We start from the raw sequence: 25,208 nt of genomic DNA, 5'->3' as shown, positions 1-25,208 counted from the left end.
ATTAGCGCAAGTGAAGTTTGTAAGATGAAGGATCAAGTCAACAACCGTAGCAGCAGAACTTACACTGAATCATTGCAATCTGACAGTTGAAAAAGATAAAAGCAAATAATATATATAAAAGTATAAAGCATGTGAAAAGGGAATAGAAAGGTTCAGTTCTCTGTTCAGACACTACTGGGTTCAGAAACTATTTTATATAATAGTTTCATGTACAGACAGTGTTTGAATTTATTGTTCTGGTTTTGTAGTTTTGTACCTTGGTTTTTTCTAGCAAGTTGCTCAGCAGCCATGATGCAATGACGTTTACTATGAAAGAAAAAAATAATATAATAATCCTCATGTGGCCTGTATTATTATTTTATTCTTTTTTTTTTTTTTTTTTTTTTTTGTCTGGCAGATTTGCAATCAGAATTATGGTCCGACTGCGTTACTGTGCCAAACAGATTTACTTTTCCAAAATGAGCACTATAGATTATAGGCTCATCTTGTCAGTGTTTCTTTTTCTTTATTTATTTTTTAATTATTTGATTTCATTTTGTTTATACATTTGATATTTTAATGAAATTGTGTTAGCATCATGCCAGACTTGACAGGCCAGGGGAATCTGTAAAGAAGGGAGAGGAGAGATAAGCGGGGGGGGTGGGGTGGGGGGGAGGGTAAAAAAGGGAAATAACATAAGGGCAGAAAAAAAAGAAAAACACAGCGCAAATGCCACGGCGATGGTTCACCAACTGCTGCTCCTGAGAAAAGAGAGGAAAGTGTACCTGAGACGTACAGCACTTGGAGATACTACACAAATGACTGTGATGTATGTGTATGTGAGTGTGTGTGTTTGTGAGTGCAGTACAGTATAAATTTGTCACAAGATGCACTCAATATCGACGGCAGAAAGCTGCGACAACATCCCCCCAGAGGCCAGAGGAAGGCAGAGAAAGACCAGGGAATCCCGCCCGCCGCGGCCCCCCCAGGAGCAGTGGAGACCCTGGGCCGTATCTCCCAGTGACCCCTGCATGCCCACCCCAGCAGAAGGGAGAGGGGGACTCCGGACAGCACCCCCCCAGCCATGGAGCGCAGGTCCAGGGGAACCAGAGGAACCAGAGCCGCCCGCAGGATGCCCCTCCCCATCACGAGGCAGCAGCAAAGACCCAGCGCCTCATACGCCCGAGAGCCAACCACCACCCAGCAGGGCCCCATCCCCGCCGAGGGGCCTTGAGCCGCCCCGGAGCCCAACCACCCAGGGGAGCGGGCCAACCGTCACACCGGAGTACCAGGCCAGGCCCTGAAGCCCTAAGGCGCCCCCCATCTGGGGGGGAAGTAGCAACCACAGGGGAGCAGCCGGGAGAGGACCGGGGACAACAATCCCCCGACCCAGAACCAGCTGTCCTCACATACACTCAACCTCATATATACATCTACATACCTTCACTCCCTTATATTCCTCCACCCCTATATATACACCTACGCACACATACCTCCACACCTATATACATATGTATACCTATATACCTATGTATATATTATTATTTTATTCTTTACAGTCGTCCCAATTAACACAACTAATTACTCAAAGGAAATGTGAGGAGTGACTTAATTAACACTATATGAATGTGTGATTATCCTAAGATAATTATGCTTAGAGGGAGCCTGCTGTGCATCAGTAGGCAGAAAAGAGCAGGGAGTCTTTTCAACGTTTTAACTGGACTATTATTTAACTAAACAAAACATTTTAAAGTTTATTTTATTTGATATTCATTATTTCTGTCAGAGGCTAATTTCTGTTTCTGAGAAAGCTGCTAGCTGACAGAGAACATTTAGTGTGTTTTTTGTGCCAAACCATGCAAATAAAATTTCCACGGTAACAGTGACGTCTCTGTTTGGTGCAACTTGCTGTAGGACTATGGGTAATGTATTTTAGACAAATCTGGAATCAGTCTGAAATCAGTCATAACTACTCCACATCATACCAAATAAAACACCATGATCATCATTTGTACCTTTAAACTCCTTGTAGTCATTGCATCATTTTCTGTTTCTTAATAAATCCTGCACACTGGGTTGTGACTGAGACTTCTAGGAATTGTGTGGCTTTGTGCCTTAAATCAAAGCCACTTTCAGTTTTGCATTTCTTGCAGAAGGCCAGAAATAAACCCAAAGTAAAAAATGAAGGACATGCCTTCCAATGAACATCATGTCTTCATACTGCATCATACTTCACACATTTTGCCATGTGTGAGTGGATGGGACAGACATGACATGACGAACAGAACACAGGATACAATCGAAAACTAGAAAGTCAAACATCAAACAAACAAAACATCCAGCAAACAAACACTGGGCAAACACGGGGCTTATATATCAGAGCGAAGACAAGGGACAGGTGAAGACGATCAGGGGCAGAGTGACGAAACAAGGGGGCAGGACTGAAAACCAAAACAAAGAAGCACAAGGACTAGACTGGGAAGTAAACACAACACAAGCACATGGACAGGACAGGGAGGGGCCAATGGTGACAGTGGAGAACTGCTAAATTTGATCAAACTTGTATCCTTTGAATTTTGTTGTTTTTTTTTTTCGCCTAATGACTTTAGCTGTAAGGTCCTGCATGAATGAACTACTGGCTTCTAAGTAAAGAGCAGTGTTGGAGCAGTCTTTTGATTAAAAGATTTAGTCCCTTTTGTGTTTCCTCAGTGCCCTCAATTTTTTCCACCACTGTGGTTCACTCCTGGTTGATGACGTATTAATGTCTGTAATATAATATCTCGCACAGATTAACATCTGGCCTCTGCTGCAAATAAAGCTTAAAGAAAAAGAAAAGAAAAACTGCTGCCATCAGGGATGTAATACTGGCCGGCATGTGGAGCCAGGGCCCTGGGGCCTTAGATCACCAGCATAAAGACTACGGACAGTCCACTGTAAATGCAAAAATTAGATGAACTATTAGCCCTTATATGTAATGATTAAAATAGTTGTCCATACCTGGCCACTATATTTAAAACAATTAAAAGCCCCCTAACATGAAGACTATACAGAAACGTGGACTATTCCACATTATAAATGATTACATTTTTTCAGCATTGTTCAAAGCGTACATAAATACACATAAAGGCAATGTGCAACATTTTGTCATGATGTTTGTGTTGGTTATATACCAAAAACTGTCTAAGTTTTACATGACCATTTTCAACCTCTTTGTCTCTTTTGAAATTAAACAGGCTGTTTTTGTCACTGTGCCTTTAAGACTGATAAATGTAAATTACCTCTGTTCTGATTGGCTGCCCTGTTTTGCCCAGGCTGAAACACCTTTAATTTTAACATGCGTGGGCGGGGCTACTCTGCCACAGGAGGAATAGGCAGATAGGTGCTGGTTCTGTATTGTGTGTTGTGTATTGTATTGTGACATCACTGAATGATTTCAGACTGTTTTTATAGTCTTTGTTTTATAGCTTAATCTCAATGTATAGACTGAGCAGATTGTGGAGTAAACAGTATATTTTGAAAGTCTGACAGTATTTAACATGCTGCAACAAACCTCTTTTATTGAAAAATGTGAACAATTTTCCATGATAGGGACCCTTTAAAGATGTTTTGCAGGTCTATTTTTGTCATTGGGGGTGTAGGGGAAGGGGGCCCTCCAGAGACACTTGTGCCACAGAGCCTCATGAGACCATTAACCATTCTTGGCTGATGTGAGGTTATTTATGTTGCCATGGTTATGCCACTGTCAACTATGGTGCAGTGTGAAATGCTCAAACAGTCCTCATCATGCGAAGAAGGTGAGGTTTTCTAGCTTTCCACTTCATTTGAAATTTTCAAATACAACCACACGAAAGATTTTCTATTTACTACTGTGATAAACTGTAAGGACTTTTATTGTGAAACCTGTTTGGCACCTTTCATACATTAGAAATGCAGCTCAAAGTGATTTACAGTACAAAGTAAAAACAGAGAAAATCAAAATCAAAATTAAAATGGTTAAAAAAATATAAATAAAAAAAATATATAAATAAAAATACAATAAAAATTCAACTAACAGAAATGTAAAAGTACTATTCCAGTAAAAAACAAGGGAAACAATAAAATTGCTAAATTGTCAAATGCTAAAGTAAATAAATATGTTTCTAGCTGTTTCTTTTAAAACCCGATGGATATATATTGATAATGTCTTCCAGAACTTTGGTGCATACAAACAGAAAACTGCCTCTCTGCTCTTTTTAAGTTTCATGTGAGGAATTTGGAGAAGGCAACACCAGATGATCTTTAAACTCATTTTGGAACATAATCTTTCAGGCACTCAGAAGTGTATGAAGGTGCTAAACCATTAAGAGATGTAAAAACTAGTAGTAAAATGATATCATCTTGTTTTGTAGTCTGCGTTAATATTCTTGCTGCAGCTTTTTGCACATGTACACAACTTGTACAGAGGAGAATTGCCATTCTGTAATGTTTTGCGGGTTTCTCAAACGCTAGAGGGCGCTCTGGAGTGTCGAAGATGGAGCATTTGAGCAAAATCACAGTATAAAAATGGTTAGACATTTTAATGTAAAAGAATACAACAATTTCCGGAACACAGAACAGCATAAAACATTTTAACACCACTGTTATGTTTTTAAAGAGCTTCTAAACTGGAGCTAGAACTTTAAAATAGCACCTCATGTATGTCCAGGACAGCCAATGAGCTGCTCCGCTCACAAACCAATCAGCACTCAGCAGCAGTAGCCAGTGTCCTGCTGCCCAAAACACAACTGCTGTAGAAGAAGGACACATAAGTTTTGTTTGCTTGGGTGAAATAAATCCTTTTTCTTTCTAAGATAAAAGGAAAGTTCTGGCCAAGTGATTAGAAACTATTTTAACTTTTTGTTTTTATGTTGCTTTTTTGCCATTACGCTCCATTTACTCCCATTCAGATCTGTTTGCGGGCGCCCTCTGCCGTTTTGCAGTCATGCTTTTGATACAACGGGGGAAATAGGAAGTGGCCAGGCTCCTCATAAACCAGCTCTGCGGCTGTACCCTCTACTTGGGCAGGTGTTTGAAATGCCCTGTTTCGTCTCCTCCAGCCGCTAAGATGGTTTCTGGGTCATGTAGGAAAAGGCAGCATATCTGGGTTTCTGGACGCAGCCAAGGACATGATGGTCATGCAGAGAAAGCATGAACCTGCACTAGACTTGAGAAACACTCATGTAAACAACACGAGAAAGATATAAGACAGTGAGCCACAGTGAGCGAGCCACGACGAGCGAGCCTGCTGTTTTACAGCCGACCCTTAAATTCGTTGGCGTTTCTATCAAACAACCATGGCGGCACCCATGGAGCTGCTTTGCTGGGGAGGAGATTGGGACTTGCCGTCCGTACACACAGAGTCCCTCATTGTGCTGGTAACTAAAATGTCTGAAAATGCCTGTTTATTTGCGTAGCGAAAACCTTGCCGTTTACTTTCAGAGGCTTTTCAGCTAACGCTAGCTGAAGTGCTGGCTAGCTGGGTAGCACAGTTAGCTGATCCATCAGTAATATCAGACAGTTCTGCAGAAGGAGGGCTTTATATCTCAGAAGTCATCGCTCTAATGATATAACTAAATGATATGAAATAATTAGCTATCTCACTGTGATACTATTCTCAGCTGGATAATTCTGTCCCAAGAAAGTTTTGCCCCGGTTGCTCTATCAGTCAGACAATCTCTACTGCACAGCTTCTTGGTCTCAAGGTCAGCTTATCAGTACCTGTCTGAGGAGCTGGTAGGTATAAACATTCAATAACCATATAAATATTAGCCAGCTGAGTTTCGTCCTCAGGCTTTTAAGTGTAGATTGTAGATGCTGTGCTGTAGTGAAGTAGAAATGCTGGAAGATGACTAGTTTGTGTCAGACTAGCAGCTCCTTCTTTTTGTCTGTCTTTTGTACAGTGAGCTTCATTAGAGTCCATATCCTACAGTTTTATTAAGGTTTACTTCTAATATTCATATAGGTTTATACCAAAAAATTAATAATTCATTTTTATGTAACCATTTCTAACCTCTCATCACTTTGACTTAAGCTAACTGCTTTTGTCAGCACACCTTTAAGATTACTGTGTGTGACTTACTTCTGCTCTGATTGCCTGCCTGCATTGGGCCTCATTCAAAATCACTTTGTGTTGAAACACTCCTTATAACTTCCAACTGACTGGCCACAGCTAACTTGCTTTGGGCTTGATATGCTGATTTTTATAAATGCTTTGGTGTTTAGGTTGTACTCAGAAACAATTCATTTAAAATGGGCTGTTTTTGTTACTTCATTTCCATAGGTTCTCTGTGATAACAGTGGTAGAAGTGAGCAAAACGTTTTCCAAATGTTTAGATTTTTTAACTGTTCTGTTCGAGGCAGAGGCTTTAAGTGCATGATCCTTGTCATCAAGTCTGGGATGTAGTTTTTTCATGATATGGCCTCTTTTATGTTAGCTCTCAGGTGTTTTTGAGTATCGTTATAAATCTTTTGTGCGCTGTTTGGCAGTTCATGTTGTGTTCCTCTGTGGTGTCAATGCTTCTCTGCAGGTGTATGCAAAATTTGCTGGTGCCAAACTTACAGTGAAGCCAGTGGACTGGACATGGAGGACTATTACAGGTCGGAGTGGATAATTCACTGTAGATAATTTGGGTATACAAGGATAATACACTGTATTAACAGTTCTGTGTTAGTGGAAGTGATAACATGTAATTGTATTAAATAATTTGTGTATGTAACTGTAAACACAATGACCTCACCTAAATGCTTTTATGGTTTTATATGGCCAGTTGCCAGTCGTTGCTGGGGACCTTTAGCCACACAGAGATCATGCTAGGCAGACTAAAATAGATGAGTGTGTTTGAAAAGCCTTTTTCTCCTCCACTTTCGCAGCCTCTATTCCACAGCTGCACTATGAGGGATCTTCAGTGACAGAACCTACACAGATTCTCAACGTCCTCAGAAAAAATGTATGTATCTGCTGGGTGATTCAGACACGGAGGTGCCATCCTTTAAACTTTAAACAACAAATAATAAAGGAACAACTTTGTATTTTGACATCAACTAAGGTTTCCATGCCGACAAAGAAATTATATTTTATTATAGAATTAATTCAGTTTAACAAAAAAAAAAACTTTAAAAAACCTGATTAAACTGATAATTGATTAAATTCCAATCTAAAATTTGGGTAAAAGGTTTGCACTTTTAAATATTAAATAATATCAACCAAAATCTAAACGTTGATGTGTTTAATTAATATGGTAGATTTTATCAAATAGCATTTACAGAAGTGCACCACAAATTTTACAGAGGAAAGAAAAAAGGCAACAAAAAGTAGAAAAGTACAAAATACAAGTAAAGTAGAAAACAATGCAAAATGAGAGAATAAAAGTAAGTAAAATAAAACTATAAACTTTTCTGCAAAGTGCTGAGTGTGTCAGGATGAATTTCAGCATGAAGTGCTGTCAATAGCTCCAACAGAATATTGACAATAACATGGTACGGTTAATATTATCATGTTTACATAATGTCAAGCTAACGTAATCGACGAACTGCCTTAAATCTGAATTTCAATCAAAATAAAGTCTTTTAGTCACACAGAAAGAAAACCCAGAAACTAGAATGACATAAATTCTGCTTTATATTTCACAGTTAAGTCATTGAGTCCCAGAGTAATACATTAAAGTATAGTTAAGTCCCAACAAAACAGAAAAAAGTGGAAAAAAAACTCACCAAACTGTCAAAAAACCCAGTATGATCCCAGTAAAGCACAATGAGAAGTACGTTGATCTGACCCAGCTTCCTGGCACAACCCCAAACTCAAGAATAATCCAAGTATTCTATGAACAGAGATGAGAGAGATAAAAGAAAATGATATTCCTTTGGGGTCGACAGTGAGGTTCCAAATAAACTTTTCTCCTGCTTTTTTGTCCCAGAGATTGGCAACACTTCCTTTTACTTTTCTAGCTGAGACCTGTATTCTGTTTAAAAATCCATTTCCTGTTTGAACAATAAGTAACTAAACAGCAAAAAATGAACAAAATAGAGGCCAGATATGAGAGCAAGTACAGTCGACAGTTGACATGGGACACCTATGCTAGCAGAGTGTAATTATAACTAGTTTGTGTGAATGTGTACACCACAGGTCCTCATACCTATATCTTTTGTCAAGAAAATTCTGTTTTGGCACAAGAAGCAAGAAACTTTGTGTCAAGTGTATTTGTTCTGCAGAGTTAACTGGCACTTTCTCCTTCACCAAACAGAGATTCAATGCAGACTATGAGCTGTCAGCCAAGCAAGGGGCCGACACCATGGCCTACATCGCGCTGCTGGAGGAGAAACTGCGGCCTGCTTTGGTTGGTGCATCCACACTTAATGATCAATTTGCTTGTCACTCTTGTCTGTGATCTGTAGGCCTTAAACAGTGTGTGTTTCCAGCTCCACACGTTCTGGGTGGATGCAGAGAACTATGTGAACCTGACGAAGCCGTGGTTTGCTTCACGCTCTCCATTCCCTCTCAACTTCTTCGTTCCAGCCCGACAGGCCAACCTGGCCCTCTCCAGAATCCTCCTGACCAAAGCAGAAGCGCCTCTACATTCCATTACAGAAGTGGAAGGAAAGGTACTCACATACTCACAGAAGTGCTGCCACATGATCATTTTATGTCTTTAAACTTACATCAATTTTTGTACTACTATAAAGTAGCAGTAGGTATACAAAGTGAATATCAACATATGTTAAATTCTCTCATCGTCACTATCCAAAGAGGACCATGCATTGATTTTTACATCATTTGAGCACAGCAGTATCCAACAGAAACACTCCAGAACTGCTTGGATTAAAATCTATTGACATGAACTTACATTGAACGTGAGGTTTTTTTTTTTGCTTTCTCCTTATTCCATTTTGGAGATATTAATTTTTATTTGGACAAAAACAATATAGATTTGACTATATTGTAGATATTTGTTGTAGTGATTCCAAATCTATAAATGGGCTGTGTGCAGTCTTATGCAAAAGTTTGACCCCCCCCACCCCATCAAAAGACATGTTACATTAGAAATATTTGTTAAGTGAAAATAAGTGAACACATCCTCTGCACAGAACACATGAAATATGGCATTTTCTGCTTACTTAGTCTGTTAAACCAGTTTAGTATTGGATGAAAATAAAACATACAGTGTTTAAAGTAAACTTAATTAATAAACAGTAATTTAGTGTTAAAATGTGCAAATGTGTGTTTTTGGCTGAGGTGTGTACTGATTTTCATTTTTACAAAATAGGATTTGAATGGGACAATGGAAAAATCCAATGGAAAAAATGGAATCAAAAAATCCAACAGCTCTCAGCTCAAATGAAAAAAGCGGTTGAGCTTCATGTATTGGGAAATGGCTACCAAAAAAGGTCAGCAATTAAAATGACCTGTAAGCACAATCAAGGCCATAGTAACGAAGTTTCAGAAGCATGGAACAGTTGAACATTTACCAGGAAGTGGACGTATGCACATATTGCCCCCATGTGCGGTGAGTCCTGCTAGTGGTCCAGGGGGTTTGTTAAGGTCAGAGACATAATGAATTCCATTCAGTCTAGTTTTTAATAGCTTGTATATGCATAATTGAAAGAGAGGAAACTGGTTCTAAACAAATGCTAATATATTAACAATCCCATCTTGCAAGAATTTTTGTATTTGATACTGTTGCTGCAGTACAACAGGTGTTTATTGATTAGAGATGTGTACTCGTATACTCCGTGTAAGTGTCATTTTGAGTGCTAAAATCACCATTCAGGAATTTTATGCAGTTGCAGCACCACAGAAAGTCAAGGGGGAAATATACCGGTGGTGTATGGCTATAAATTATGATAATTTTGCTCATCTTAAAGATCAAAGGTTATTTCATACACTATACATACTACAGTGACATGCAAGTGGCTTAAGTGAGCTGTTGTTAAGTATGTGATTGAGATGCAGAGGCAGTGGAGCTGTAACTACTCTAGCTGGCATTAGCTAGAATCAAAACAATGAAAACATTTCTCTGCTATCAGTGTCACTCAGGCTAACATGTTGACACATTGTCTATTGAGGAGAAAAAGAAGTTTGTATAAAAGACTATTCATTACCATCTACCACAACAAAGTGTTAGCATGAGCTTGATCGTTCATCTGAAGGGGCAGCCTATGACACTCAGTCGCAATGACCGAAAGATGGCTGTTTTTGTCAGTGTTTCCAATTGTACACCCCTGTGAGCTACAAATGTTCATGCTACAGTTTTTTTGAGCATGCTAGTACCAGTGCACCAGGTACACTGTTTGCATTGAAAGGTATTAAAATTATGAAAATGACAAAAGGCAAAAAAGTACTGGGGTACAGTGGAACACTAGTGTTTGGCATTACTAACACTGGGTGTTCTTGTTAGTTAATGTTTGCAGACTAAATTGTTTATCTCCTCATTATATTATGGGAGGAAGAAATAAGTCAATTTGGCTTGCAAACCAAGTACTGTGAATGTACTTCATTTAACATGTGACACTGGATTTAATGTGCAGTGCTATGCTGCAGTGGCAGGCTGATTTAAACAGTCTCCAGGCCTGTCTGAACGCTGTCTGCGGTTTCAGAGAAGCAGATGGAAAAAAGTTTATCACCTAGAGGACCAGAGCTACTGAGCTCAGCGCAGCAAAAGCGAGCTTCAATAATAGGCTAGAAACCTGCCAGTGTTCTTAAAAGGTCATTTAATAATGTGGCCAAAAGACTCATTTTGACACAAGTCCAGGATTCGGTTTATTTTAGTGTCTAATTGTCTTTGATTGTCAGTAATTCAGTGTTGGAATTGTTGTACAGATCTACAGTGAAGCCAAAGAGTGTCTGAATCTGCTCTCTCACAGACTGGGGACCTCCCACTACTTCTTTGGAAACACGTGAGTTCAGCTGCGATTAGTTATCCTTATCCGTCATCCATCATAACTGTGAATATCCTCATTATGTCAGTGGAGCAAAGATACAGATACAAAACTGGGCTCTCAGTAGGTAGAGCGAGATGACGTTAGTATTATTTCTTGGGAATGTCATTTTTAGAGGTGGCACTACCTTTTCTGATACCAAAAACTGAAGACCAGAGTGTCGGCTACTCTGTTTATCTAATTGATCCTAAACTTTATATTATATATTTAAAGAACTTGGACATGTAAAGTTGGAAATCTAAAAATATCATATTTAGGTTTAAAGCTTAAACTGGTATAATATCCTTTGTTACCATTATCCCACATACACCTTCAGCTATACCTAGTTTACTGTTTCTTATATTTATGCCTTATGTTGCAAGATATAAAGTAATCCTGTCATATTTGAGGGCTTTTCTTACACAATTTCAGATTTTCAAGAGGGTCCTGTGAGAGGCTTTTTGTTATTCTTAAAAAAAAAACAACAAAAAAAAGAGAGAACCCTTTTTTGGAAGTTTCTTTGCATGTGGTCTGAACTGTTGTGTGTGTGTGTGTGTGTGTGTGTGTGTGTGTGTGTGTGTGTGTGTGTATATGTATGTATGTATGTGTGTATATGTATGTATGTATGTATGTATGTATGTGTATATATATATATGTGTGTGTGTGTGTGTGTGTGTGTGTGTGTGTGTGTGTGTGTGTGTGTGTGTGTGTATGTATAATATAGATAGATAGATAGATAGATAGATAGATAGATAGATAGATAGATAGATAGGTGTGTGTTCTTAATATAATATACACCGTTTACAAAAAATGAAATAAATCACTATTTTCACTGTAAAAGTACTGTAAAATTTTAAGGTCAAAAAAAGAAAAAGGTCAAACATATATAGTACTGTAACATTGCTGTTGTTAATGTACAGAAACAGAATGTAAATTCACATAAGCAAATTATTACCTTTCTATACCTTTTTATTTCACAGACATTTGTGTTTAATCATTTTTATTGTTATTATTATGATAAAATACTGTCAGAATAATTAATTGAACTAGTGAAAGTGAATTACAGTAGAATACAGTATTTATAAGAAACTAAACCATGGTAATTTTACGGATTTTTACCATCAATTAGAAAACAAACTTACTGTCAGTAGATTTTGCCTGGTGCCCCTGCTGCCAGTTTTTTTCTTTTCTTATTGGCTACTTCCACATCCAACATCACTACTAGTTCTTGTATGCTAAAAAGGTTTTGAATGTTTAAATATTTTTTTATTAAACTGAAAAATAACATTTATTTAAAATTCTCAGTGTATTTCTGTGTTATGCTGTAAAAGTTAACATAATATTGATGCATTGGAAAATAGAAGAAGGAAAAAAAATACTTTATTATAATAAGACTTTCTTCTTTCTTATGCTTGTAAGAACATTCCAACGTCTTAGTATTTGCCTTATGACCCTTCTGAAGATTTTTTTAGACTTTTAGGAAAGTTAATGTTAAACTGTCCCAGATTAAATTGTCTGATCTGAAATTTTCTGTTGTATCAAATCACTTTGTGCCATCTCTAACGATTTTTATTCCCTGAAAAATTCTCAGGGCTTTTTTTTTTTTTTTTTCTACAGAAATTTCTGAGAGCTATCTGTATTAACTGAATGACATTATGCTTGCTTATTAGTTAGTTTTGGCTTGGCATTAATGCATTAGTGATCATATGCTGTGATTATTGAAACATGAATACTTCTCTTCACAAAGCCACATGCTGAACTGGCCCGTTATGCCTATATTTTATGTATATAGGCCTACAAGTCTGGATGCCTTTGTTTTTGGCTACATAGCTCCTCTCCATAAAGCAAGTCTGCCCAGCGGTCAGCTCCAGCAGCATCTGAAACAGCTTCATAACCTTTGCCAGTTCTGCAGCACCGTCCTGAAAAACTACTTTGATGAGACTGGCTCTGGTAAGACAACCAACTCCAATGAGTAAAATCCAACGTTCAAAACTGTTTATATGTATAACATGAGCATGAGATTTCATAAATTACAGTGTTTTATTTGTTTCTGTGTTTTGTCTAAGGGGTCTGAAAGCGCTTGATCCATCTTGGCCATTTCTTCCTTTCATTTTTCTAACAGATACACTCCAAACACTCATCTGCTTGTCATAAATCATGACCCACTCAGTTTCCTTTAACGCTGAAAGTTTTGGCCATGGCAGATGCTAAAAGTGTGTGGTAGTCTAATGAAAGCTTTCTCCTTGACTTTGGGATTATTTTGATTGAGCTGCTGTGTCTCTGTGTTGGAATTCTCTGCACTAACACTTCTTCCAAATGATGGAGGCTTCCTGTTGCTTTTTGACATCTTTGGCCTGCTGTCCCCTTCTGATTCTGTTTCCATCCTCTCGCTAGGCTCTTCTCCCACTAGCCAGGATGCAGTTGATGCCAACCTCCAGAAACTGACACAGCTTGTTAACAAAGAGTCCAACCTTATTGAAAAGGTCCTGCCTTAATCTGCTCATATTTTCCTTGTGATCATTTATAACATAGTAAAAGTAACATCCTATCTAGAACCAAAGGTAATTACTACGAATTAAAGTGATATCTTGACTATAAATCAAACTAGTACACTTTCCCCAAGTATAATTGACGAGCCAAAACATGTGTGGTGTCTAGAGTTTGTTTAGTTTAGCCTAAAGGTACGAGGCTACAGTGGCTAACAAGCAACAGCTTGAATTTGGTCTGCATTTGTTTTCAGTGACCGGATCCCGTTTGGATTTTACTTGACTGCCTGAAAAGCCAGGCGTAAGCACATAAAGAAAGCAGTGTGATCAGATTACCATCAGATTTCCAAAATCCTATTCGACAGTGCTCACAGATAGCTATTGATCATTCAGCACATCTGTACCACAGAGCTGATTAAAGTCAAGGTTCAGATTTAGTTTAGCACTGGAGCTACTCTAGAACTCAGTAATCACCCAGATCTTTTCTGTAAATACATTCCCAAGACGTTTCTCAAATTGCTCATACTTCATCCAGATCTTCACTGAGGTCAGTCAGACTTGCTGATGTGGTTTAGAGACTGAAGAAAAAAAGCATATGCATTGACTTGCTTTTTAAATGGAAAAGTAAATACTGATTTCAGTGGGGACCCAGTCAGTATATATCTGGACACGAAACACATTAATGCCAGCTGCCTCTTTGGGATTACTTCATAACTCAATAGTTTAGGCTTGAAGATGACCTAAATCTGTGAAATTTATGCTTACATTGCTGGTTAGCCACATTAGCCTCTCAGTCCCAGTGCAAAACAAAAGCAGCAAAATTCAGAAACCAAGATGATCACTTTAATCTAATTAATTACTTGTCCTCATTTCCTATTTACATTTTTTTAAATGCTAGTCTTTGTGGTTTTAGTAAACTGCTTTGTTTTTCTGACAGATGGACGATAACCTCCGCAGTAGTCCCCAACACAGACCCAGTAGACCCCATAGACCTGACCCCAAACCTTCATCTCTGGCCACTGAGAGAAACTCAACCCCTGCCTGACACCCACACCCCCTGGAAACACTGGTATCTTCCTTTGCCTATTTATTTAAGGTCATATCTGAATAGCACTTGAAGCAGCCTCCTCAAATGGACATCAGTACAACAGCAGCACAACAGCTATAATGTATTTATATTTGTTAGTCCAGTATTGCATTCAAAACATGGGAGTAGATTTGTCTGTTTTTGTACGTGGTCTTGAAAGGGACAAAAATAAAGACACCAAATGTCTCATAAAGGGCTGATGAAAAGGTATATAAGGACATTCACTGTAATCGTCATTTAACTCTTCAGCTGCAAAAGGAATATAAAATGCAGTCAGCTTAGGCAACAGCATTTGTCAAAAGAGATGCATCTGGAAAAAGTGAGGCTTGGATCTTATTTAATATCTGAACTGATGCAATTTTAAAAGCTTTCAATCAGCATGCTCAGTCATTTGGTCATTTGAGCTGTATCTGTATTTATATTATTGAATATTATTCTGTCTGTAATACTGTATCTATATATTATACTCGGTACAGCAATGCAAATTTGCCACTTTCCAGTGATGCATTATAGTCCTTTCACTAACAAAATGTTTGTTTGCTGTTTGTCTTGCAGCCATCAACCTTAAAGGAATACTCTGTCGTTTTTCAAACTAATCTATATATAATCGTATTTATATCATTTTCTATATGGCTCCTGATGTGGTTGATCAGTAGTTGTATTTGATTGTAGTTGACCACAACATGATGCCCATCTTTAGCTGGAGCTACAAGGCTGGCATTGCTAATAACCACTCAGTCAATGGTCAACCTTTTCCTTGAATACATCTCCAAAACATCTTTCAATCCGCATCCAGGTCTTCATTTAGCGCAGATTTCTCAATGTGGTTTAGGATGCACTGTGACTTACTGTCAACTGTAAACACAAACAACACTGTAGCTGAACGCTGCAGGCAGGTGGTTTACACAACATGCTGATCTTCAGACTCTAACTCTGCTTCACAATGTATGGACTCTAGACGTTTTGTTCATTTTTATACTCCCGGTAAGTTGTACTGTGTCCTAAACCAGTGGCTCTCGAATCCATATCGCTGTCCCTGTACATGTTGGGATTTGGAATCGAGCTAAAATCTTGCGAGCACTTCGTACTTCTTTGAGGACCATTGCTTTAAACCATTTCAACAAGTCTGTGTGACCCTAATAAAGACCAGAATGCAGCTTGAGTGGGCTGAGAGAAGCTTTGAGGAGGTGTTTATGGAAAAGATTTGGGTAACTATTGGCTTCTAGTGTTTGTTAGCAATGTTAGCCTCATAGCTCCAGCACTAATCTAAAGAGGTAATAATTTAACACCAAAAATGTCTTGGGTTTAACCTACAACTGGGTTAAGTGGGAAATTGTTTTAATTAGATTTTCCAGCAGCACATTCCTTTAACATGAGCAATAAATTCCCTGTACTTGGTAAAGAACAGAAAATCAAGACTTCACGTTTAGAAGGTTCGGTATTTAACAAGTCAAATCATTGTCCTTGGTAATTTTCTGTATGATACTTTCTGCTAAAGGATGAAAATCTCTGGAGTATTCCTTTAATCACATTCTTATGTCTGCTGAAAAGATATTTTATAATGTTGATAGACAAATGCATTAATAACCGTTATACACTGGAAACAGACAGATGTTTATATGTACAAGCTGAAGCTCCTGTTTCCCTTTGACAGTAGAGATGCTGATGAACATGTTTCTTCATGGTAGGTATTAAGCCATTATATTGAGTAAGATTTCTAAAATATTTGGTCCATGAATTACACCACAGAGAAAATTTTAACACTAAAGTGTTCACTTGTGCTGAAAATATGCCAAATCAGCAGAAATGTGCACCAACCTCCTTCACATTCACTACCAATCTTAATGTTGCAGCACTAATCAGTCTCTTCAGCTGTGAGGAGGACCAGGTTGAGCTGACCAGTTTAACTCAAGTGTCACCATTCCATGGCTTTTAGCTGTCACATTATTATAACACTGGAAACATTTAAGGGACCCCTGACTGTTACAACTTGTATGCTTTTTTTAAAATATGATGTTCAAAATGGAAATGTTTTGTTATAAAAAACACGACAAATAGGCAAAATCCCTTTACCTAATATCTTGTCAATGACTGTGTTTACATACACTCAATAACCAGATTTCTGCAGTTATCAGATTATTCAAATGGTCATGTGAACAGCATACTCTGATCTAGAAATTTCTCAGTCTGTGCATGTGCCAAAACGGTCTGCTGTACTGGAAATAAGCAAGTGGTGTTGCTGTGAGATGGCTTGGAGTTCATATTGTTCATATTTTCAGGTAAAGTGGCACTTTGGCACGAAGTTTGATTTTTATGTTACAATTACGTCACGTCTTCCTCTGCGAGTTTATTGGCCAGTTGCATAGCGGAAATCTAATTACTGCCTAACTCATGTAGAGCTGGAGTTTCCCCATTATCTGATTACTCAAGTGCATATAAACGTGTTGATCGGATTACTGACAATCTGATTTTCTTCAGTTGTCAGATTAAGTGCATGTAAACGCACTCAATGTCGCACTGTGATGTCATTTGGCTGCACTGGGCTCAATTCTGCTGACAACAAAACAATCAAAAAACCATTTTCCTCTTGGAGAATGTTATGTTCTGGCTAAACTCAGAAATGCGGAGTGACAAAGTTTTGGAGTAACAAAACTGCTGACCTACTAATAAAAGGATTTTGTGTTTTTAATAATAAAGTATTTTGTTTGGTTTGTACAACATATTTTAATAGTATTGTATATGCACACCACACTAAGGCCTACAGCTGTATGTAAAATTTTAATGTCTCTGGTCGAATAAAAAGAATCGTTTTGTAGATTTTCTAAGTGAAAAGTTGACACGACCTCTACAAAGAACACGCTCAGATATGGCCTTTTTATATAATTTTAGATATTGTCAATTTTAGTGAACAGTTTTAGTTTAGTCACTGAGTTTAACATATAAGAAAAAAGAAATGATAAAATGTGCCAACTTTTGCACATGGAACTTTTTTTACTTCATTTTCCCCAGTCCCTTCAGCAAATAAACAGTGATCGTGTGAAGTGTGTCCTCTGTAGAGGATGTGTTAACATATTTTCACTTTAAAAAAATTGACTGTAGATGTCTTAACAGTCAGGGTTCCTTTTCACATAAGCTTTTAATTTCTTTAGTGTGCCTCATTCATCATAATGATCTAAAGTTTTTCCATGTAACCATTTTGTCGTGTGCCTTTTTCTGTTATTCATGTGTAATTTATTATTGCTCTCACAATTTGACTATTACTGAGTATGAACAGAATATTTTGATATAATTTGACATAGTAAGCATGCCTTAACTACTCACTGGCACTTGTGCAGCAGTTAATCTAAATTTCTGAGATAGAACCCTTAACACATGTACGCGCCATGAACACCCACCAAAATCTTTTTATAATGTGCTTTTTCGTCGTCTGGATTTGCCTTTGTTTTATTTGTTCATCTTTGACTCCTACTTCAGTGAGGTAATGCTGAACGTTGCTTTATGCAGTACTGTGTCTTGGCATTTATTATTATCTATAAGTATGTAAAGTCTCACTTTCATCACTTGTATTGAAAGAATGTTGAACAATGTCAGGTGGTGAAATGCATATGGAATAAAATTTGAGTTTGTAATCTTTGTCTCTGAAATTGAGTCTGTGTGGAGATAAAAAGTCAGAGGCCCCTAAGGAGTTAATCTAACCACAAAAATGAAGCCCAGACCCTTCGTCAATGCCACAAACATTTCCCTTGCGTGGGAACGGCCTGATATGAGTATTTGCTCTGTGTAACTGTTATTTGATTAGACAAATAGCATGGCCTATGTTTCCATTGATTCATCCCCTTTAATCCTGCAAAAATGGCAGCTAACAAAGAGGCTGCTGTACGGGTACCACATGGAAGCTATTACTGTTGTTACTGATCGGCTGTCACACCCCAAACACAGCAGGGTGGGAACGGTAAAGATGACTGTTCATACCTCTATTTTTCAACTTTCCCCTCCTTGATTTTGTCTTTTTCTCCGTTGCAGTTCTTTAACTGCAATGAGGCAAAAGAGTAAACTCTTAAAAACGAAGACACAAAAGTTTGTGAACAAAAAAACTAATATTGCTTCAAAACTCAAAACAGTTGCAGAACACCAGGCCATTGCTGTGGTATCTCAAGAGTTGCTAAGGTCTTGCTAGGCCATTGCTATGGTAGCCTCGGTGGTTGCTAAGGTCATGCTAGGCTGTTGCTGTGGCTTTTCAGGTGGTTGCAAGGATGTTGCTAGTATTTTTTTTTTTTTTTATGATGAAATAATAGGGTGGTTTTTTTTTTTCTTCTTCAACCAAACATTTTGGCAGAGCTGGTCAAATGATGTTTTGTTGATTTTTGTGAAGTGAAAATACTGCACATTTTAATGCACGACATGTTGGAAACTAAAATATGGTCTGTGCAAAATTACACATTTTTTACCTTGTTATAGTCTTTGTTATATACTCAGTATATAAATAAAAAGTGTGCACTAAAATTTGAAAAAGTCGTTTTTAAGTTGTCTTGGTGGTGAAAAGTAATAATAACTAATAAAATGGTTTCACCCCATCACCACCATCATTAAGTGGATATTGCTCAGCTAGCTCAGCAGCCCCCTCAGCACCCCTAGTTCCTGTATTCATGATGATTGGAATGAAAAGGTGGCCACGACGTAGTCATTTAATTATATCCCGGTCTGCCAACTGATTCAGGGAAACTGATACGAATCAACATTTTATTTATAATGGTGGTTTTAAGATGTTTTGTGGGGAAATGTGTTGTTTATAAAGCAGAAAGGTTTTTGTAGTATATTGACCTGAAACATGCATCGCCCAGAGGCTAAGGAGATGAAGAAAATGTCTATGACCACTTCTAAAAAAAGAATTGAGACTTGACCACAGTACTTTAGATAAATTCAGCTGATTACATTTAGGGAGGTCATTCCACTGGCCTGAGGATGTTCTGGCAGAACAGGACACAGAGAGCAGCTGTAAAGCAGCTGGCTGATTTCTCTGTTCCCAAACGTTTCCTGCAAACAAAGTCTGTCCTTTGTAAACCATGTTTTACTGTCTGAGCTTCAGACCAGCAGGTTCACGTCAAAACAAGTTTGTCACCTTTATGGTTTATTTATCAGCTTTCAGAGGAACAGTCGCTGTACCGTGTAAAGTTTTACTGTGTTTGTCTTAAAGCATGTTTTCATTTTACCAGCGAGAGCATGATTGAAACAATCCAATTACACATTTGATATTAATGTTCTTTAGAAATGGCACACAATGAACCATAAACCAGCTTCTTATTCTGCACGTCCAAACATCTGCTAGCAAGATTCTGGGCCTGTATTATGACTCTGAGACTGTCTTATGAGGAAAATATGAATAAACAGTAGGGGAATAAAAGCTTCACAATGCAATATTCACTGTGGTTTTTCCCAAATGTTATTTTTAATACAAAAGTAAAAAGGAAATGCCAGCATTCTTTTTGCTTTTATTTGCTTAAAATCACCTTCAAAAATGCTCCAAAATAACTGGTCTTCCACTCTGTATTACATAAATGACACTAAAGAAAGAACATCCTATTATTAGAGCTGCATTGTGTAACGTGTTAATATTGAAAGTTACTGGGTTAGAGAAGAGAAATGAAAAACACTCTAAAACATGGTGTGTGTGTACTGCAGCAAGTCGTTCTGTAAAGCCGGAATAATTTAATAATCTAATTTAATAATAATAATTTAAAAGTCAGGTGTTGGGTCAGATTTCACAGGAGTTTTTTTTAACCAAGCCATACATCTATACGTTACAGACATAGGCTCAAAAAGAAGGTCCTACTTGATGTTTAGGTCTCAAATGCAAAATCAAATTCATACGTGTAAAACAATGACAATAGTAGATGATTCACTTTTATCTTTGTAAACATATCCTTCATGTCCTCACAATCCCCAGGTTCATCTCCTTGGGGAAGGGGTGCAAAGCACAGCCAAAGTTACAAATAGTTCTTCCATGAGGTGTGTGCCCCTAAACATTTCTACACGAGAGGCCTACAAACCCCCAGAACTTAAGGAGTGTAGCTTTAATGACCCCTCTTATGTTCTCCATTCCACCTTTGAGCTGTTGCCCCTGGGTCACCATTATTGCTACCCCTGATGTTTGTCTGTCAAACTCTATTTAATTCAAAAACAAGACTGACGAAACATAATTAACATAAGAATGTATCCTTTAGAATTAAATAGTTTGTTTTGTTACTGAGCCTTTAAGACTGACACATAATGGTCAAAACACTTCTGCAGCTACAACAGCCTCCAGGTTTCTGGGAAGGCTTTCCACAAGATTTTGGAGTGTGACTGTGGGAATTTGTGCCCATTTAGTCAAAAGAGCATTTGTGACTGTTCTGATGTTGGACGAGAAGGCATGGCTCACAGTCGACATTATAGTTCATTCCCGAGGTGGTCAGTGGGGCTAAGGTCAGGGCTTTATGCCACTGGAGTTCCTCCACACTAAACTCATCAAACTATGTCTTTATAGACCTCACTTTGTGCGCAGGGTCACAGTCATGCTGGAACAGGAAAGGGCCTTCCCCAGATTACTCCCACAACATTGGAAGTACATAATTGTCTAAAATGTTTTTGAATGCTGGAACATTACCCTTAACAGGAACTAAGGGGGCTGGCACAAGCCCCATAAAAACGGCCCCAGACCATCATCCCTCCTCCACCAAACTTTACTGTTGTTACTATGCATTCTGGTAGGTAGCATTCTCCTGTCGTCCACCAACCCCAAATTCATCCCTCATACTGCCAGACAGTAAAGCGTAATTCATCACTTCAGAGCATGCTTTTACTGCTCTAGAGTCCAGTGACAGTGTGCCTTACAACACTCCAGCTGATACTTGGCATATTGTGCATGGTGATATTAGGCCTGTGTGCTTTGGTTTTGTGACGTGATAAAAGACAATTTAAAATATCAGGCAACACACTAATAAACCTATCATGTAAAATTTGGAAAACTGAATGATTCAGCTTTAGAGCAACATCACAATCTGTCACAAAAAATATATGTCCTCCAATAAATGAACTTGTTTAGAGAATTTATTGAAATCAAATCAGCAGGTTTAAAGTGAAATATTTTCTTTCTTGGATCTTTCATGGAAGTCCATGAACAGGCACTAGGTGAGCTGACTTGAAATGACTCATGTTATAATTCCAGATTGTAGCATTAATAATTTTATTTATAGTAAACTATATTTATATAAACTAAATAAAACTATCAATAATGAGTGGATCACTTTTCACACAAATACAAAAATATGCCAATTTTATGTGACTACAAGATCAATAAACATAGAAACACATTATCCATAGTGAAGACAAACATCTGTTGGTTACAGTGAAAGAAAAAAGTATCAAAAGTCAAAGACCACCAGAGAGAAAATAAAATATAGTCATATTCAGGATTGTTTAGTGTCTGAGTTCACTAGACCATCTCGGATGAAACCAGTATTAATACAGAAACTGAGAACAGGCCACAGCTGGAACAAGCAGATCAGTGGGGCATCACCATGCAAAACCAATCCCTTTAAAATGACTTAAAAAAAAAAATAGAGGGTATTCATGATACTTCTGAGCAATGCAAAATATTGAGGGAAAAGTTAAATAAACAGGGTTGTATATAAATCTTTGGAGCATGTAGCACTGGTGCTATAAAACTTGTGTTGTACCACAAATTCTCTCAGCACCGAGATAAACAATTACATAAAATTCTCATTTTAAGTGTGAAAAACAGAAGCAGTAGGCCTGTATTTTAATACTCAAATCAGTGAAATGTACAGATAAGTTTCTCCTTTAATTCAGATTCCCCACAAGAGGGCGCTTATAGCACTCCGTAGTGTTTTTCTGCATCTTTAAGCACCAAGGAAACAAAAACAGCATAAAGATAGTAAACAGGCTAAAGACAGCAGTGGGCACTGGAGCTTCAGAGTGTAGTAGGATGTCTTTTTTTAGCAGGCAAAACGAAAATCTTAAAAATTTACATAAAAAATAGTCCCAAACTAAACAACTCTGGGGCATTTTGTACATTGTGAGGCCCTTAGTTATTCACACATCTGTTTGTATTGCCTGATGGACTACAACTATCCTAAACACAAGAACTTAACCTGTGTTGCAGCTCACACAATGATGCAGAGCACATCTGAACAATTGGGAAATGTTGGACACACAATGAGGTTACAACTCATGAAGAACAGACTATAAATAACTAATTACAAACTTCAGCTGGGCTCAACAAAATATCTGAATGAAGCTGTACACACATGCACACATGCAAAAATACTGTCACATTGTACAACCTTGATCAAGCAAAAATATAATTCCATGTTGACGACATAAATTACATGAAATCTTTTCAGAGATGTTTGTTGCTATGAGTATGTGAGTCAGAATTTTAGTTTAGGCATATGATGTTTCTAAGCCTTACAGTTATGTAACAAATAATAATTAATTATATAATTAAAAGAGATTTAGAACCCATATTCTTCCATTTTCTCATCTTTTATTTTTTCTTGAAGGCCAGTTTGAAGAGTTGTGTGTTTATGTATTATAATTTTACATGACCATTTTTAACCTCTATTTCTTCCTTAGGATTAAACAGGATGTCCTAGTTACTGTGCTTTTAAGACTGACATATGAAAATGAGCTCAGTGACCTCTGACTGGTGACCCAACTAACTTAACTAAAGTCCTAAAAAGATGTAAAAAAAAAAAAACAAAACAAAAAAAAAACATAGCCCTTCCTTTCAGACATCTATATCTTTGGGAAGACCACACTGATGTATCTGCTTCCTAACAGTCAGGAACAGCACATTTAATCATTTTCCTTATTTCCAACTTCCACACCAGTAACTCTCAGACTGTCAGCAGTGACTCCTTAACCGCTTCAGCATGAATGTGGCCTAGACTGCTGCAGGCTGAATGCATGGACATATGTAAGCATGTTCATGGATGTGACATCACAACTGGCAGCTTAGTTTCCATTTAGGAATTGTGTAGATTGAGGAGTAAATTAATTGCTTACATACTACATCAAACCTTCATTTAAAAAACACAAAGGAAGTTACATTTTCCTTAACAACATCAGAAGCATTAACGGGAAGTATATAAAGCACATAAAATGCATGCAATTTTGAAACAAAAATAGTTATACATACATTTGAAAAATAGATTCATATTACTGGGATGGCAATAAAATGTTTTAAGTTGAAAAGTTAGACAATTTTCAGCAGCATTCCTCCTGTTGGCATAAAAGAAAATGTAAACAAAGGAAATATAAATTCTTAAAATGTGACACATTTGTATTATAAATGACTTCCATTAAGGTTTTCACAGGATGGAAATGCAGGATTTTAACATTAATCTTTTTAATTTTATTTATGTATTAATGACATAAATGGAACTGAAAGTCATCAGCAAATATCACTGACATTGTGTAATGCCTTGTAACATGTATGATTATAGTTTTAAATCAGCTTAATACTTGCCCATCAGAGTGAAAATGAACAATGGAATAAAGAAAAAAAAGTGAGTAAAATGTAATCATGAATGTTCATTGGCTAAAAAATGGCCTTTTTTGCTGCATTTAGAAGCAAGTCAGGAAAAAATTCATAAGGTTCAGAGTTACAGCAGCATCTGCTGGACAAAACTCTGCTAGGCTGCCTGGAATCACAACTGACTATTTTTACCTTGTTAGATGTCCCAAATTACACTATATTGCCAAAAGGATTCACTCACCCATCCAAATCATTGAATTCAACTGTTCCAATCACTTCCATGGCCACAGGTGTATAAAACCAAGCACCTAGGCCTGCAGACTGCTTCTTCAAACATTTGTGAAAGAATGGGTCGCTCTCAGGAGCTCAGTGAATTCCAGCATGGTACCGTGACAGGATGCCACCTGTTCAACAAGTCCAGTCATGAAATTTCCTTGCAAATAAATATTCCACAGTCAACTGTCAGTGGTATTATAACAAAGTAATTGGGAACAACAGCAACTCAGCCATGAAGTGGTCGGCCACGTAAAACGACAGAGCAGGGTCAGCGGATGCTGAGGCACATAGTGTGCAGAGTCTGCAGATTCAATCACTACAGACCTTCAAACTTCATGTGGCCTTCAGATTAGCTCAAGAACAGTGCGTAGAGAGTTTCATGAAATGGGTTACCATGGCGACCAGCTGCATCCAAGCCTTACATCACCAAGCACAATGCAAAGCGTCGAATGCAGTGGTGTAAAGCACTGCCACTGGACTCTAGAGCAGTGGAGACGTGTTCTCTGAAGTGACAAATCAAGCTTCTCCATCTGCCAATCCAATGGGCCAGTCTAGGTTTGGCAGTTACCAGGAGAACGGTACTTGTCTGACTGCCATGTGCCAAGAGTAAAGTTTGGTGGAGGAGGGATTATGGTGTGGGGTTGTTTTTCAGGCATTGGGCTCGGCCCCTTAGTTCCAGTGAAAGGAACTCTTAATGCTTCAGCAGACCAAGAAATTTTGGACAATTCCATGCTCCCACCTTTGGGATGGTCAAAAAGTCTCATAAACACACTCCTAAACCTTGTGGAAAGCCTTCCCATAAGAGTTCAAGCTGTTATAGCTGCAAAGGATGGGCTGACATCATACAGATTAAGAATGGGATGTCACTCAAGTTCACATGCGTGTGAGGGAGAGAATATTTTTGGCAATATAG

The 25,208-nt window shown here is 37.9% G+C and overlaps 1 protein-coding gene across 3 annotated transcripts; it reads left to right on the top strand.

The window, feature by feature from the left end:
- Positions 1-5,004: 5,004 nt before the first annotated feature.
- mtx3 (metaxin 3) lies at positions 5,005-18,110 on the top strand. 3 transcript variants are annotated; one of them, XM_017691084.2, is made up of 9 exons: positions 5,009-5,372; positions 6,525-6,594; positions 6,868-6,944; positions 8,238-8,330; positions 8,413-8,595; positions 10,811-10,887; positions 12,701-12,858; positions 13,303-13,391; positions 14,332-18,110. In XM_017691084.2, the coding sequence occupies exons 1-9, from the start codon at positions 5,292-5,294 to the stop codon at positions 14,437-14,439; spliced, it is 936 nt and encodes a 311-aa protein (XP_017546573.1). In that variant the 5' UTR covers positions 5,009-5,291; the 3' UTR covers positions 14,440-18,110. The 3 variants fall into 3 exon arrangements, with proteins under 3 accessions (XP_017546574.1, XP_037387743.1, XP_017546573.1); XM_017691085.2 differs by lacking the exon at positions 13,303-13,391 and having other exon boundaries at positions 5,005-5,372; XM_037531846.1 differs by lacking the exon at positions 8,238-8,330 and having other exon boundaries at positions 5,007-5,372; positions 8,389-8,595.
- Positions 18,111-25,208: the final 7,098 nt, after the last annotated feature.

The sequence above is a fragment of the Pygocentrus nattereri genome, chromosome 20 (genome assembly GCF_015220715.1).
Source record: "Pygocentrus nattereri isolate fPygNat1 chromosome 20, fPygNat1.pri, whole genome shotgun sequence".
Taxonomy (NCBI): domain Eukaryota; kingdom Metazoa; phylum Chordata; class Actinopteri; order Characiformes; family Serrasalmidae; genus Pygocentrus; species Pygocentrus nattereri.
The sequence above is the reverse complement of the archived record's forward strand: the minus strand, read 5'-3'. Positions and strand labels throughout refer to the sequence as shown.